This window comes from Pteronotus mesoamericanus, unplaced genomic scaffold (assembly GCF_021234165.1).
Source record: "Pteronotus mesoamericanus isolate MK-2021 breed Mesoamerican mustached bat unplaced genomic scaffold, CSHL_Meso_final contig_52, whole genome shotgun sequence".
Lineage (NCBI taxonomy): Eukaryota > Metazoa > Chordata > Mammalia > Chiroptera > Mormoopidae > Pteronotus > Pteronotus mesoamericanus.
This window is the reverse complement of record NW_026555189.1, coordinates 11,202,864-11,216,643: the sequence shown is the minus strand read 5'-3', so window position 1 is coordinate 11,216,643 and position 13,780 is coordinate 11,202,864. Positions and strand designations below refer to the sequence as shown.

General features: G+C 41.5%; 1 protein-coding gene across 1 annotated transcript; it reads right to left on the bottom strand.

Moving 5' to 3' along the window:
* Positions 1–5,496: 5,496 nt before the first annotated feature.
* PSMD7 (proteasome 26S subunit, non-ATPase 7) lies at positions 5,497–13,466 on the bottom strand. Its single transcript, XM_054579244.1, has 7 exons — positions 13,277–13,466; positions 11,177–11,268; positions 10,258–10,350; positions 9,468–9,565; positions 8,813–8,893; positions 6,682–6,773; positions 5,497–5,979 (listed from the first exon to the last, which is right to left on the bottom strand). Exons 1-7 carry the CDS (start codon positions 13,348–13,350, stop codon positions 5,541–5,543), a joined length of 969 nt encoding a protein of 322 aa, XP_054435219.1. The 5' UTR covers positions 13,351–13,466; the 3' UTR covers positions 5,497–5,540.
* Positions 13,467–13,780: the final 314 nt, after the last annotated feature.

The window sequence follows — 13,780 nt, the reverse complement described above, 5'->3', positions numbered from 1 at the left end:
ACCGAAACTGTGAGGTAATAATGTGTGTTAAGTTGCTGAGGTTTATGGTAATCTGTTACACAGCAATAGATAGATAACTAATTCACTATCCTAGGTCAGGTTAAATATCCTTGGATTAGCATCTCTTCCATGCTCTGGGCTCTGCGTGTGTGGCCATGATTTTTAATAAATGGAAGAGCCATGGCATGAAGATGATCTGTAGATGAAAACATCACACTACATCAGGAATATAGGCAGAAAGGCACTAGTACCACTCTTGTTCCTTTTCTTGGGGAAAGAAAGACTGGGAGGTGGGAGGAGTTTCCATCTTCGACCCCAGCCCATGGCCTGACATCGCTGGCCCGGCAGCACTGGTGGTCTCGGAGGCCTTGGGTCTGGCCCAGCCTGCGACTGTGGCACTCTGCCTGGAGATGTCATTAGTGCTTCTCTGGGCCTCCGGCCAAGCCCAGTTGGCACGAATCATGTCCAGTCTCTCAAGGACAGTTTTGGGTCCATTTCCTGTGCAATTACAGGGTGAGCAGTGGAGTAGGTGGTGCCATTACAGCAGTAAATTAGCCTGAAGGACAGACAGGCTTTGCAGCTCCGGGACTCCCGCCGAGGTTGGCTCGAGGGGCACAGCTTCCACCGCAGTAGCAGCCTCCAGCACGAGCGTCTGGGCTCTGGCGAGCCCTGGGTTTAGAAGTGTTATTTCTTCTAGGACAGGTCATTTCACCTTTGAACTTTTGTATTTTATAGTCATGGTTGTTTGCCAACTCCTTGTATTTGGTTCACATTGGTAAAAATAACATGGGGTGTAACACGGGGTATATGGGGTAGGAGAAGTAGCTTATGCATTGAACTTGGACTCTGATCCACCTCTGCTCTTCAGCAGGGGCACACACCCTCAGGGGCTCCGTTGTCTGCAACTGGGTAATGGAAGCCCCTGGGCGACTGGAAGCAACTGGGTAATGGAAGCCCCTGGGCGACTGGAAGCAACTTTGGGGGAAGGTGTCCCAATTTTATGTTGAACTGACAATCAAGTATCTCTTGCCAGAAGATGAGATTAGACAATGGTGCAACTGGGTAATGGAAGGTGAGCAGGTGACCGGTATGACTTCCAAATTCTGGGAAAGTGGGTAGGATGGAAAAGGTATTGGAATTAAAGGTATCAAATATTGAATAGATTGAGGATTTAAAAAAGTATAGGTGATAAGCTGAGTAAGATGAAGGAAAATGAGGAAAAGGGGACCAAGAGGGTCCAAGAGAAGCAGGGACAAGTGCCATGACAGAAGTCTTCCGAGGTCAAGTCCAGCAAGGTCAGGGTGGAGAAGGGTCACCTGGGTCGGCACAGTGAAAGCCATTGGTGACTTTGGTGAGCACTGTTAGTGGAGTGGTGAAGAGAAAGCAGCAAACGCAGATGGCTATTTTCTGAAGTTAACTGGGAAAAGGACAGAGAAAGGGCTACAGTGGAGGATGCAGAACGCAGGGCTGTGAGATGGGAGAGAAGCAAGTCTTTACACACTGAGAGGTAACAGGGATGACGCCAGGGTTGAAAATGAGGAAAGGGGATAGAAGGTGAACTAAGGATCTGAGTTGGCTATTTTGGTTAAAAGATAACTGATTATGTTGTTATTGATCAGACTTTAGCTGTAGCTTATAGATAGAGGTCGGACATGGGCATTAAGCTCCTGGGAAGGAAGACATTGTGTGGTCTATAATAGACCTGCATGTATGAGAAGAGACCTTGAGCTGGGAAAGGACTCCTTCAGTATGATCTATGAAGTGGTAACCGTATGGCAAAAGGTTGATAGATTTGTCTACATCAAAATAAAGGTTCTCTCACTTCCATGTGAGCAGGAGCCACACGTAGGGCATCTTACAAACAAAACTTCCTAGAGATTCTAATGCAGTAGGCAAATTGTATAAATTTACAATAACATAAATTATACCTAAAAAGGTAACACTCAAAATGCATCCTATCCTTGTAATTTTACCACATTTTACTATCTATCATGTGTGTTCTTGAGGTATTTTTACCTGTGGTATCCATAGTTAGGTGATACTGTGCAGTGCTGTCTACTGTGCATCTGTTCCCAACTCATGTTGGTGTATTGAAATCAGCCATAGTGATTTACACCAGGGAAATTGGCAAAGGCTACAAATCAACCCCTTACCCCCAGTTTTTGGAGAACTGATTGTTGCACATTTACTAGCACACCACTGAAAACTGTCTAAAGAAATCAGTAGTGGTATCAGCAGTGAGGAAAATCAAAGCAGACGCTATCTGAAGGGCAGAGAAAGGGTTGTATGTTCATTGCCCAAGCAGTAGTGTGGGTTGAGTACAGCAAAGGTAGGTGTATGGCAACTTCATCCAATGTTTTTGCACCTATACAACTCTCCAGTTTCCTTCAAAATCTTGCCTGGATGGCTGCAGCCAAAAGCAGAAGTGACTGGAAGCAACTTTGGGGGAAGATGTCCCAATTTTACGTTGACCTGACAATCAAGTATCTCTTGCCAGAAGATGAGATTAGACAATGGTGCCATCTAGTGTCAAAGAACAGATTTGCTTGAAAGAGAAATGCTTAGAAGTTTCTCTTGATTTTGGCCCTGGAAACATATTAACTGCCATAGTTTGTTTTTTCTCTCTCCCATTCTTTTCTCCTATTTTCTTTTCTCACTTCTATTTCCCTTTCTGAGTCACATTCTCTTTCTACCTATCCCCCAACAAGAATACTCATTAATTTTTTTGAAAGATCTCTAATTTTTTTAGAAAGATCTCAATTCTATGTATCTCCAAGGCAAATATAGAAAATGCTGAGTTGAATGACATAGAGATATGTAAGTCAGTGCTTGCCTATATTATGTATAATTTAGAGGGAATTTTTTTAGAAAAGTTGTAGAAATCTCTTGTGCATCACATAAATCAAATGTTCTCTGCCTTCTCAACATGCCCCATTTCCTCCCCATTTCCTGGGATGGGGCAGATGAAGTTTTGTTAAAAGTGTGCTGTAGTGTAACAGACAACCCTGATTCATCCTCAAGTCTTATTTCTGATTTATAGATTTTATTTTTTTGATAGGAAAATGGTAGAATAAAAAGGCTTATTCATAACTTCCCAGTAATTGGGGTATTTCATTACTTTATGAGGACCTGTGTTAAGTCACTGGAAGTGAAAATAATTGTATATGGTTGAGTTCTCATAGCTGGAGGGTCATCTAGAAATTGGAGTAAGATTCTAGGGTTGCTAATCCCTGCAGGAAAGGCTTACTTTGCATCTAGCACATTGGAGAAGTAATATTGGTAACCTCTCAGTAAGATTGCTTCCCCTTTGTACCTTTAGTGATCAACGGTCTGAGCAGAATTAAATAACAATAAGTTGGCTCAAAACTGTTCCTGTAAGTTCAGGGATATTTCAGATGTTAGTTATTAAACAAAACCAGTAAGGAATAAATACCATTGTCTCTGTAACATGTGTAGCAGAAGCAGCCTGACCTGTGTAGTGATGCATTCTGAAGCCTGGAAGTGGAAGTGAGTGTAATATTACAACTAGGTATATGAGATCCAGACTTGGGATCAGACTTTTTCCAGGATTATTTTTCAGTGTTTTCAAATCAATGAAAGTAGTTTATTTTGAGGTTGCCAGGCTATACAAGGTTTCATTTTAAATGAAGGCCGTGGGTTTTACAGTCAGATGGAAGCAAGACTTCCATCAACAGCCTTACGATGCTAACCCTTATATAGGATGGCAGCAGCTTTGCCTTAGAAAATGAGCCCAACTTACTCTAGAGGCTATAAACCGTTTTTGTTGGAAGAACTGCGGATCCTGTTAGGAAGGTAGAAACCAATTTTGCCTATATGTGGGTTAAGCTATTAAGCCTAACAAGGCCTGGGTTTCTCACATTCTTAGATGTTCAATAAACATTCCAATTTATCAAAAGGTGGCAAGCTTAAAAGCCTATGGTATTACAGGTAGACCCTGGGAAGCCTTTAAAGTCCAAATTATACTGCTGAAAGCAGACTTGAATCCTATGTGGCACGATTGCCACCTGACCCTTACATGAAGGACCCCCTCCTTGGGGTCACATTTTCATTTTTCCTGCCTGCCTAAAGCCTCAGAATCATTGCATCCTGGCTCCTTCCTGTCCATCCCTGGAGACCAAGTTTCCTTTCTCACATCATTTCGTTGTAAACATGGAAACCAAATTGCAAAATCTTTAATACTCTTGTGACTTCAAATATATCTCAAGCTTTGAACTATGTATTTCAAATTTCTTTTACTTGATTGCACAGTCATCTGATTTTTGACTAAACTCAGTTGTCTATAGTTCTTCCTTTACCATCCCTTTTAATCTCAGAATCTTAGTGAACCTTTAAGTAAACCCTCATCTGGGCATGCTTCTATTTATGTAAAAGTTTGGTTATACATCATATTATTGACCCTCAAATTTGCACTACCTAGCCCTTTGTCAGGTCTGTGTAATAAAAATGGATAGTTTTGGTAACTTTGAAGCATACCATTATTAAGTGATTTCTGAGATTGACATAATTGTAGTGCTTTTTTATTGTGTTCTTAAATCTTTGGACATTGATAACCCAGATGGTACATTAAAAAACTTTAAGGTTCTAACTGCTCAAGAAAGGAAATTAATATCCAAGTGATTGCTGTATGTCAAATGATCAAGTACCTTATTTAATTTGTTCCAAGAGGAGCCCATAGCACTTATTTTGGGGGCACTTCGTTCCATCCTCCGTCACATCCCCATTAACCTGTGGTCTGACATGCTCAGACCTACAGCAGTAGTAACTGAGCGTCTCTTAGGGAAGACTGCTCTAGGAGCGTCACAGATGAGAAATGTGAGACACAAACTGGGACCTAGGTCTTCTTGGCTCAGCTGAGTGCTCTTCTCACTGCAGCAGGCTGGTTTTAAAGCAGCTTTAATTAAAAGCTGTTTTTGGCTGCTTCTGAATACAGCAGATGGCCACTCCCAGAGTCAAAAAGGACTAGAACACAAGACTTAAAAACCAAGCCATTTAATTGTGTCTTTGAAGGTAAATAATACATGGAGATGGATCCCAAGCCCTGAGGATGCCAGAGCTACGAGTCCAAAAGTCCCGTGGTGCAGTATTCCCAACGGCGCTCAGAAGGGTCAGAACTCGAGGTGTTCGAGGCAGAGCACTTTTGGAACTCATGCATTCCATTTAGTAATTTTGCAAACTGCCAGAAATAGACCCCAAGAGTCTTTGAGATGGGGAACATTCAACTCCTGGTTTTAGGGATAAAAGAAAGAAGAGTATCAAAAATGTTTACTTTTCACTTTAGTCACACAATCTTAAGTCTGAGGGGTAATATCCCCAACTCACGGCAGCATAAGCTGAAGTTTAGGTACAAGATCAGTCCCTCTATCCATTCGCTTCCATGTAATGCCACAGCAAGGGAGATCTGAGGCAGAGAGTTCTCATCAATACAGCTTTTTAACAAGCACTTAAAATGAAAAGAACCCTCTGGCAGCACACAAGTTAGTTTATATGATTTTAATTTACAAATTAAAAAGCTACATGCTTTATTTTTTCTCCTTTTTCTCTTCTTTCTTTACATCACTCTTTTCCTTATCTTTCTCCTTGTCATCTTTTCTATCCTTTTTGCTTTCTTCTTTTTCCTGCCCTTCCTTCTTCTCTGCATCCCGGTTGGCAATCTTGTTGTTGATGAGGTTGTGCAGGGCAACCACGGAACGGATCAGGGAAGCCAAATACACCACAACCATCTGGTCGTTGGTCTTTAGGTAAAAGGCCTTGACAAACTCCTGCAGGCTGACATCTGGCAGCAGGTTGAAGACGTCCTGCAGCTGGTAGATGATTTGGTGGTTGATGGGCAGCTTGCCAGTGGCCACTTTCTCCAGGTAGCTCCTGATATCCAGAAGCTTGGAGTTCAGTCCCTTCAAACCATGCACCTGGTTTGTGATCCTCTGGGAAAGAGTGCCCACAGTAGTGTCTTTGATGTCTCTGAAATAAGCCACAAGAAAAGGGCAGGAAAAAGCATCAGTGTACTTACCGTATTACCTCACAGGGTCTCATATTCTAAGGAAACACCTAGCTTTGTGGGGAAGGGCATGTTTTCAAAAGAAAAATGTTATTTCTCCATTTTGCAAAGATCGAAGTATAAACTTTTAATTTAGTTTTCATTGGGAGACATATATTTTATTTTTATCATCACAGGGCATTTTCAAAAGAGCGCTAAAATGAAACTCTTTTCACTTAAACCAAAAACCTCTCTCCTCCAACGTCACTAATGAAGGATGGCATTTTTTTCTACCTGCATCTATACAATGTTGTGTGAAATTTAAATTAGTTAGCAGTAACTTTTTTGAGCTAAATCTTATTGAGAAAAACTATGATCTTTTTGAATAAATCAGGGTTATATAAGCAGAGTATTTTAAAATAAAACCCATCCCAAGTAGATTGTCTGCAGAAAATTGGCTGGCTCCATCCATTGAAAAGGGTATCCCCTGGAAGAGCACATGCCTTTCACATGTCTGCTCCTGTCACAAGGTGCACTGTCCACAAAGTCACAAAGCACAACTCAAGACACTTTAGAGATGATCCAGACCTAGAACCTGGTCTCTCTACTTCTGATAGCCCTCTCTCTCCCTTACACTAAGCAGCCTCCTGGGCTGCTAATGATTCTGATGCCATCTTAAGTCTCACCGTAACAAATGTTCGACTCCAACTTCTTCAGCTTCTTCTGCTCCAATTTCACTGGTCACATGCTCAAATGTTTTTGAGGTTGGTGTTCCATCCTGGGAGAGAAGGTGTAACGATAGTTATTTGCTTACAAACAGGCAAATGTCCTTTCCACGCCCCGATTCCTCTGCTCTGCCAAATCACTTCATGGGTGCTTTATTGGGTTTTCCATGGCAAGGGTGGGTAAGGTTTGTTTTGAAAGCTTAGTCTTCTAAGCTAGTGTCATAGTGGCCCTGCTTAGTGACAAAGTCTGCTGGGGCATCATTAGCTTGTTTCTGAGGAAATTCTTGATAATTCTCTGAATTCCACAGTGGGGATGGGCACTCAGGTAGGTCTGGATTAGGTTGATTTTTAAAGTATTATATATAGTTCTTTCTAGAAAAGGGAATATACAGAGTATCTGTATTTGAGGCAGGTTCATGTCAGAAATATAACTTTTAACCATCTATTGCCCCTTGGACCAAATAATACCAGAGCACCAAAATGACGAAGTCAGAACAACTGGATTTCTGGTGGCCTGAATTTAATAAAGGATTTGCCCAGGGATGTGGTTCACTGCACCACCTAGTGACTTCTTGATGGAACCCAAGAGAATTTTCTCAGATCTAGGGCCAGACTGACTGGATTTAAAGTGTGGCTCTGCCATGTATGTGATAAGGGTGCTGCAGGACCTTGGGTAAGTCACTTAACTCCCACCACGTGGTATGAACTTTAGCTGTTATTATTTTATCCAGGACAGTGTGAATCTTGCCAGTGCAATTTTCCTCTTGGCTTTGTATGCTAGGATAGTCAGAGCCTTTAACAATCTTGAGAAGGTCATCACATGCCTTTTGAGGTATTAATTTTTCTCTTCATCTTATAAATGGCCCTTATGTCTCCTCTGTACACTATTTAAAATTTTGCTTTTTTGGTATGTGTACACCCATGCATGCATGAGTGTAAGGCACCTCAGATTCCTTTTTGAAAAAGGCAGGATAAAGATTAATGTAAAAACAACACTGACTGGTGTGGCTCAGTGGGTTGGGCACTGTCCTGCAAACCAAAAGGTTGCTGGTTCAATTCCTGGTCAGAGCGCATGCCTGGCTTGGGGGCCTGCAAGGGGCAACCATGATGTTTCTTTCACGTTGATGTTTCTCACTCTCTCCTTCTTCCTCCCTTCCCCTCCCTCTAAAAATAAATAAAATCTTCTTTAAAAGATTAACTTAAAAACAACTGTATCAAGACAGGAATGAAAGCTGTATGGCAACTAGACAATAGATTGGGATCTAAGCTCCCTGGTAGAAAGGCAAGAAGACAAACAGGAGGACGGAGCTCAGTGCAAGGAATATTTGCAGATTTCTTGCACTGAGAAATCTTTTTCCAGATTTAAAAACTGAATATAAAGGTAAATGCTACATATCTAAAAATCTAAAGACAAACTTCAATCTATCCCTTCAGTTTCTGAGTTTGGAAATTCAAGATTAAGCTATCTGTATACCCTAAGTTTATGCTCCTAACAAAACACATTTTTCACCTCAAATCCTAGCCTAGAATTGAAGTTCAGTTTTCAAAGAAATAAGGAAAAGATATATTCTGGGAGCTTTTCATGTCTACACCTAAAGCACAGGCTAATGAATCCAAGAGCAGGTGCTGGATGCAGTGGCTGAGTATTCAGATGTCAACTCACACAGATGGGTCTTGCCATCTCGCTCCAGGCAGTTCTGACCTCTATTTGAAAACCCATGGTCTAGTCTATAGGGATTGAAAATCTTCCAGGAGAAAGGAATATTGGCCCAGAGGGGGCCTAACAGTGGAAAGGGCATTAGATTAAGGCTAAGCTCACCAGGTCCTGCATTTCTGCATCCACTTGGCTGTGAATACCTCTGGGCAATCATTTGACTACTTTGGGCCTCAATTTCATTTGTAAAAGAGGATTTTAGATTTCTATGGTCCTCTCATTTCTAAAATGTAGCAATTCAAATAGTCAAAAGGAAAAATGATTTAACATCAAACTGCTAACAGAAATCAATGACCTTCTCTTTGTTATAAACACAAAACAATTGCCTAATTAAGTAGCAAATCTACTTGAGGTGCACAGCAAGATGACTTAACTTACATCATGAACTTCTTCCACTGAAATATATGCTTCTGTGGGCAGTCCCAGGTCCTTTGGCTTCACGTCAATGATGACTAATACCTTGCATAAAAACACATCTTAGCAAACCACCTTACACAGGCTACATAGGAGTAACTGTAGCTAGTCTTCTGATCATGAGTACTAAAGGAATTTTATTCAACCAGGCATGAGCCAGAATTTTCAGCAAAATGGGTTTACATTTAAATGATCTCATCATTTGTTCTGTTCTTCATCCCCATTAATTAACAAGCTGAGAGGTAGTATAATATGGTGATCAAGCACAAGGGAATCCAAGCTAGGACAGCCAACATTTTAATCGCAGCCCCACCACCTACAGGACCTTAGTAACCATTTCAAACCTCAGCTTTCTCATTGTGAATACGACAACAGCTCCATATAGTTACTGGGGGGATTAAGAAAGATAACATATACGTCTGGCACTTAGCAGCTGTTTACTGTTACTTATTAAACATATTGGTTTATTATATACTACACAAAACACTACAAATTAATACAAGCTTACAGAGAAAAAGTAGTGAAATGATTTGCTACCCAAACCCTTCTTAGGATGCTTTTACTTATGTAAATTGGTAAAGAATATCACTCAAGAATTTTAAAGATAGAGTGCACTCACTGAATTAGGGCAGTATCTTTTCATGAGTTCATTGATGGCGATGTCATTCTTGTGTAGTTTAGGGCCTGTGTGGTACCACCCAACTATTCTTTCTCTGGCTGGGAAGGGAAAAAATTAAGTGGGTTTGACTGTTACATGAAGATCTATGTAATTCCTTCAAAAAGGATAAGGTAAGAACTCCAGTTGTTAGGTTTTCTACCTTTTCAGATTTCAAGACATCCATTTTAAATCTTGGCTTATGAAATATAAAACTCAACAACAGAATTCTCAGAAAACAAACAGAAAGGGAAATCCAGAGACATACGTATCTCAGACGAGTTTAGGAGACCATTTAAACATGACAGCAACTAGAAAATAATCCTAAGGCAATATATATATAAATGCAAGTTCATGTCACATAGACTGCAACTCTGAGTGTTGTAGGAATAAACATTGCCAAAGCAATGTGACTGATGTAATGAAATAAAATGAAAATGATACACATGATAGAGAGATGTATTTTTCCTGGTGGAAGTAAAGCTCTGGGAGCAGGTGGATTTTATGTGATGGTTCTTTACTCTTCTGCCACAGAGGACTAGCTCTCTCCCCAAAACTTCGGTGGTCTTAAACTGGTATTCTAGTTCCTCATTTATCCTACCTCATTCTTCTACTACTATCAGTCTTACTTAAGTCTGAGAAAACAGTCCTTGACATTAAAGAAAAGCGAATACTTAAAAAATAAAAAAATGTTACACGCAACATACATCAATGACACAATACCTTCTTAAAAAAAAAAAAAATCAAGACATACCATTGACCTTCTTAAACATTCCATACATGTTTTCCAAATAATCATGGTCTAAAAACCAGACAGAATCATCTTTGTCATCTTCATCAAAAGGGACTAAAGAGGGGGTGGAAAAAATAAGATTTAGTTTAGGGTGCCAGGTAAGAACTCTAGACACAGGTCAAAATTGGTGACCCCTAAGCCAGATCCGATACATGTATGTGGTCTGTCCAGCATAATATTAAAATTATTTTTGACTCGCTCTCATTAAAAACTGGGAGATTTCACATAAAAATCCAGACTTCCAGCTTCTTTTGAAAATTGAGAAGATCTGCCAACAACTGGTTAGATACAGAAAGAAGCTAACCCCTTTAAAGAAATGACACGTTCTTCAGTTTGCTAAAAGCCCCATCACTTCTGATGTTTCCCATTTGGCAAATGGCATTACCATCTGGACACTGGAGTTAGTTACCTCTAGTCTAGGGGTCCTGCCAACAATTATTCTGTTCTTTGTTGTTGTTGCTTTAATCATAAAACACACTGATATGTTCTAGTCAAGATTCAAGAAACAGAATAAGAGGGTAATGGTCTTCATATCCTGCTTGCTAACCTAAAACCGTGGTTAATAGTGCATGGGTTTACAAACTACACCAACTATCTATTTTTATAAAGTTTTTACTAGACTAATGCTACCCATTTGTCTACATACTGTCTATAGTGCTTTTGTGGTATAATAGCAGAGATGGGCAGTTGAAATGGAAACTGTATTTATTATCCACTTCAGTGTGTAGCTTTTAGCCTCTCTTTTTATACCACAGCAATTCTTAATTAGAATCTTGGGTTGTAGTAAAAAAGTATGGAAAACATAAAGTTTGTTTCTTTTTCATTTTAAAGTTAACTGACATTTAAACCATGCTTGGAGAATGTAAAATTTGTCTTTTACCTGCAAAACTGTTGGATACATCAAGTACTTTCTTTTGCCATGACCCCAAAAGCACACCAACAACACGCTTCTGGTTTCCAACCTTGCCTATTCTGAATGAGAAAGCAGGAGGTCAGTCTGATAGACACAAAGATGTGCCAGCAAGATACTCAACGGGAAATACTATGGTACAGATACAACTGAGTGAGTGTACTTGGAAACTAATCCCACTAAACAAATGCAATAGTTATGTTAATCCTTGATATTAAGTCTAATAAATGAGTAATTAACTTTGTAGACTGGCAGTTTTTACTCACTGTAAACTGCCAACTAATGCAAGCTTGGAAGAAATCTCAAACTTTATAGAAATTTAAAATGATGAAAATGTAAACTCTCCTCATCCTAAGAGTTTTAAAATGTTACTTGGCTGGTGTTTGAAAAACACATTTAAGTTACACTTCCACATTTAACTTTATTTTTTTTGTTGTAGCTTACCTTTCACTTTTAAACTTTCCGCATCTTCCCTACCCTTCAATATTTTCAGGGATAAAGGTGCTAAAGTAGAATCAGTTTTATGGTTCAGCTTGATAACTGTTCTCTGGTACATCTGTTCCATGTTGACAAGCCCCACTGGATGTTACAGTTCTCTGAACCAGCTAGGTGCTTGGAAAGCGATTCTGACCCACAGGCACATGTATGTCACTTGTGGTCTTTCTGAATGGTTCAACTGAAGAGAGGTCAGAAGTGAGCTGGTGACTAATCACACCGAGAACAGGGCTGAAGAAATAAGACTTTACTTCAGAATTTCTATCTCTAAATCAAACCACAGTGATTTTGTCCTAAAGAGCTAAAAGTGTAGCAAGTGTGATACAGACACAAAACCACCCTATGTTCAAAGGAAAGGCAAGCCACTGTGAAATCAACTGTGATTCCCCAGCAGCTGCAGGCTTCCCATTGGTTTAATTGAATCACAGGGTTTGGCAAATTTATAAATGTTTAATAAATTTGGGGTTTGTATCAAAGTTAAGAATTCTGTATTCCTGTTGGTTCTGATTTTTTTTTTTTTTTGAAATCTTAGGCACTGAGTTTCCACACCTCAAAGTTAACTTCCACACTTACTGGTTTTTCTTTTGGTTTACAAAAATCCCTTTTATAAAACCCTACAGCCTGTTGAGTTTACTGAACAAAACTGAAATGGTGACTGCGCATTAGCACCCCTAGTACCTATGGGAGAGAAACAGTAATTACTGTACAGTGGGAAAGCGAGCATATCCTCTGAGGCTGCGGGTACTAAAAAGCAATGGAACTGAACTGGGGACCCTAAACCTTGGAGTTTGTTTTCGGCTCTGGCTGAATTTGGAGCTGTACAAAGCAAGATGGGAATGAGGAGGCTTAGAAACCGTGACTCTACAGCAGATGCTCCTAACTGGGTCTTTTACATTTGCCAATTCAAGTAATTATCTTGTAAAACTTATGAACACGTGTAACAGGTCCAGCGGGAGGAACAACTGGAAAACAACGCAAGGCTGGAAAAACATCTGTGGATGTTTTATCTTACCGATTAATGCCAAAGTCTCCAATTGAACTCATTACACACACACACAGCCCCGCCCCGCCCGACACCTTCATTTAAGTTTTGTGCTATCGTTAAACCAGATTTCTGCTTAGAAACTTTCACAAGATACAAGTACAGCTCTTCCACGGAGCCCTTCAAGGCGCTGAGACCCCAATTTCGGTGACAGCCTTCAAAGGCACCGAAGCGAGAGTCTGAGGGGCTTTCCTAGGAGACACCTAATCTTTCAGGTAAAAAGGGACGGTTGAGATGACAGATGGGCACGAGGCTTGGGAGACGGGACCAATTGAAAGTTGCCCCCCTATACTCTGGCAGCGTACGGAGTTCGGTAATACAAATGGGCAGCCCAGGCCGCGGAGTGCCGGCTCGGGCACGATGCTGGGTGACTGGGGCTTCCAGCACGGAGGTGGGTCTGGGTCCCTCGGCGAGGCAGAGCCGCCCTCCGTCCGTCAGCGCTCCCGAGGCCGCTGCGCCTTTCCCAGAGCGCCTGTGACTCAGCAGTGACGGTGCCACCAGCCCCACTAACCCGCCCCGCGCCGTCCGCTCACCGGTTAAAATGATCCACCACACTGAGCAGCACCAGGGGGTGGACCACCACCTTCTGCACCGCCAGCTCCGGCATCGTGACACACCTCGCCCGCCAGGCTCCGCTCCCTGAGACCCGCAAACAGTCAACCTCAGCGGCAGGGACTCTCACGAATCCTCAAGGCCCAGCACCTCCTCTTCCGGTTCACCCGTCGCCTCGCGGCGCCCTCCTTCCGCTCCCAGAGTGCCGCGCGCGTCGTTTCCCGGCTGTCGTTCCCCGGTTGGCGCTCCTGTGGCGTCTCTGAGGAGGGGAAATTCCGGAAAAAGGCGGGACGTGCTTTGGGTGACTGGCGACAAGTTTCCCTGGTCTAGAAAGCTAAAGGGGCATTGAAGACTGATAAAGGTTGACTTCATTGTATTTGGCCTGCACCGTTTTTTGCAGTGGCTTTTCGCCCCAGTGCCCTCTCACTCCCCCACCCCCTCCCATCTGAAGACTACGGAAAAAAACGCTGAGAAAAATATAAATA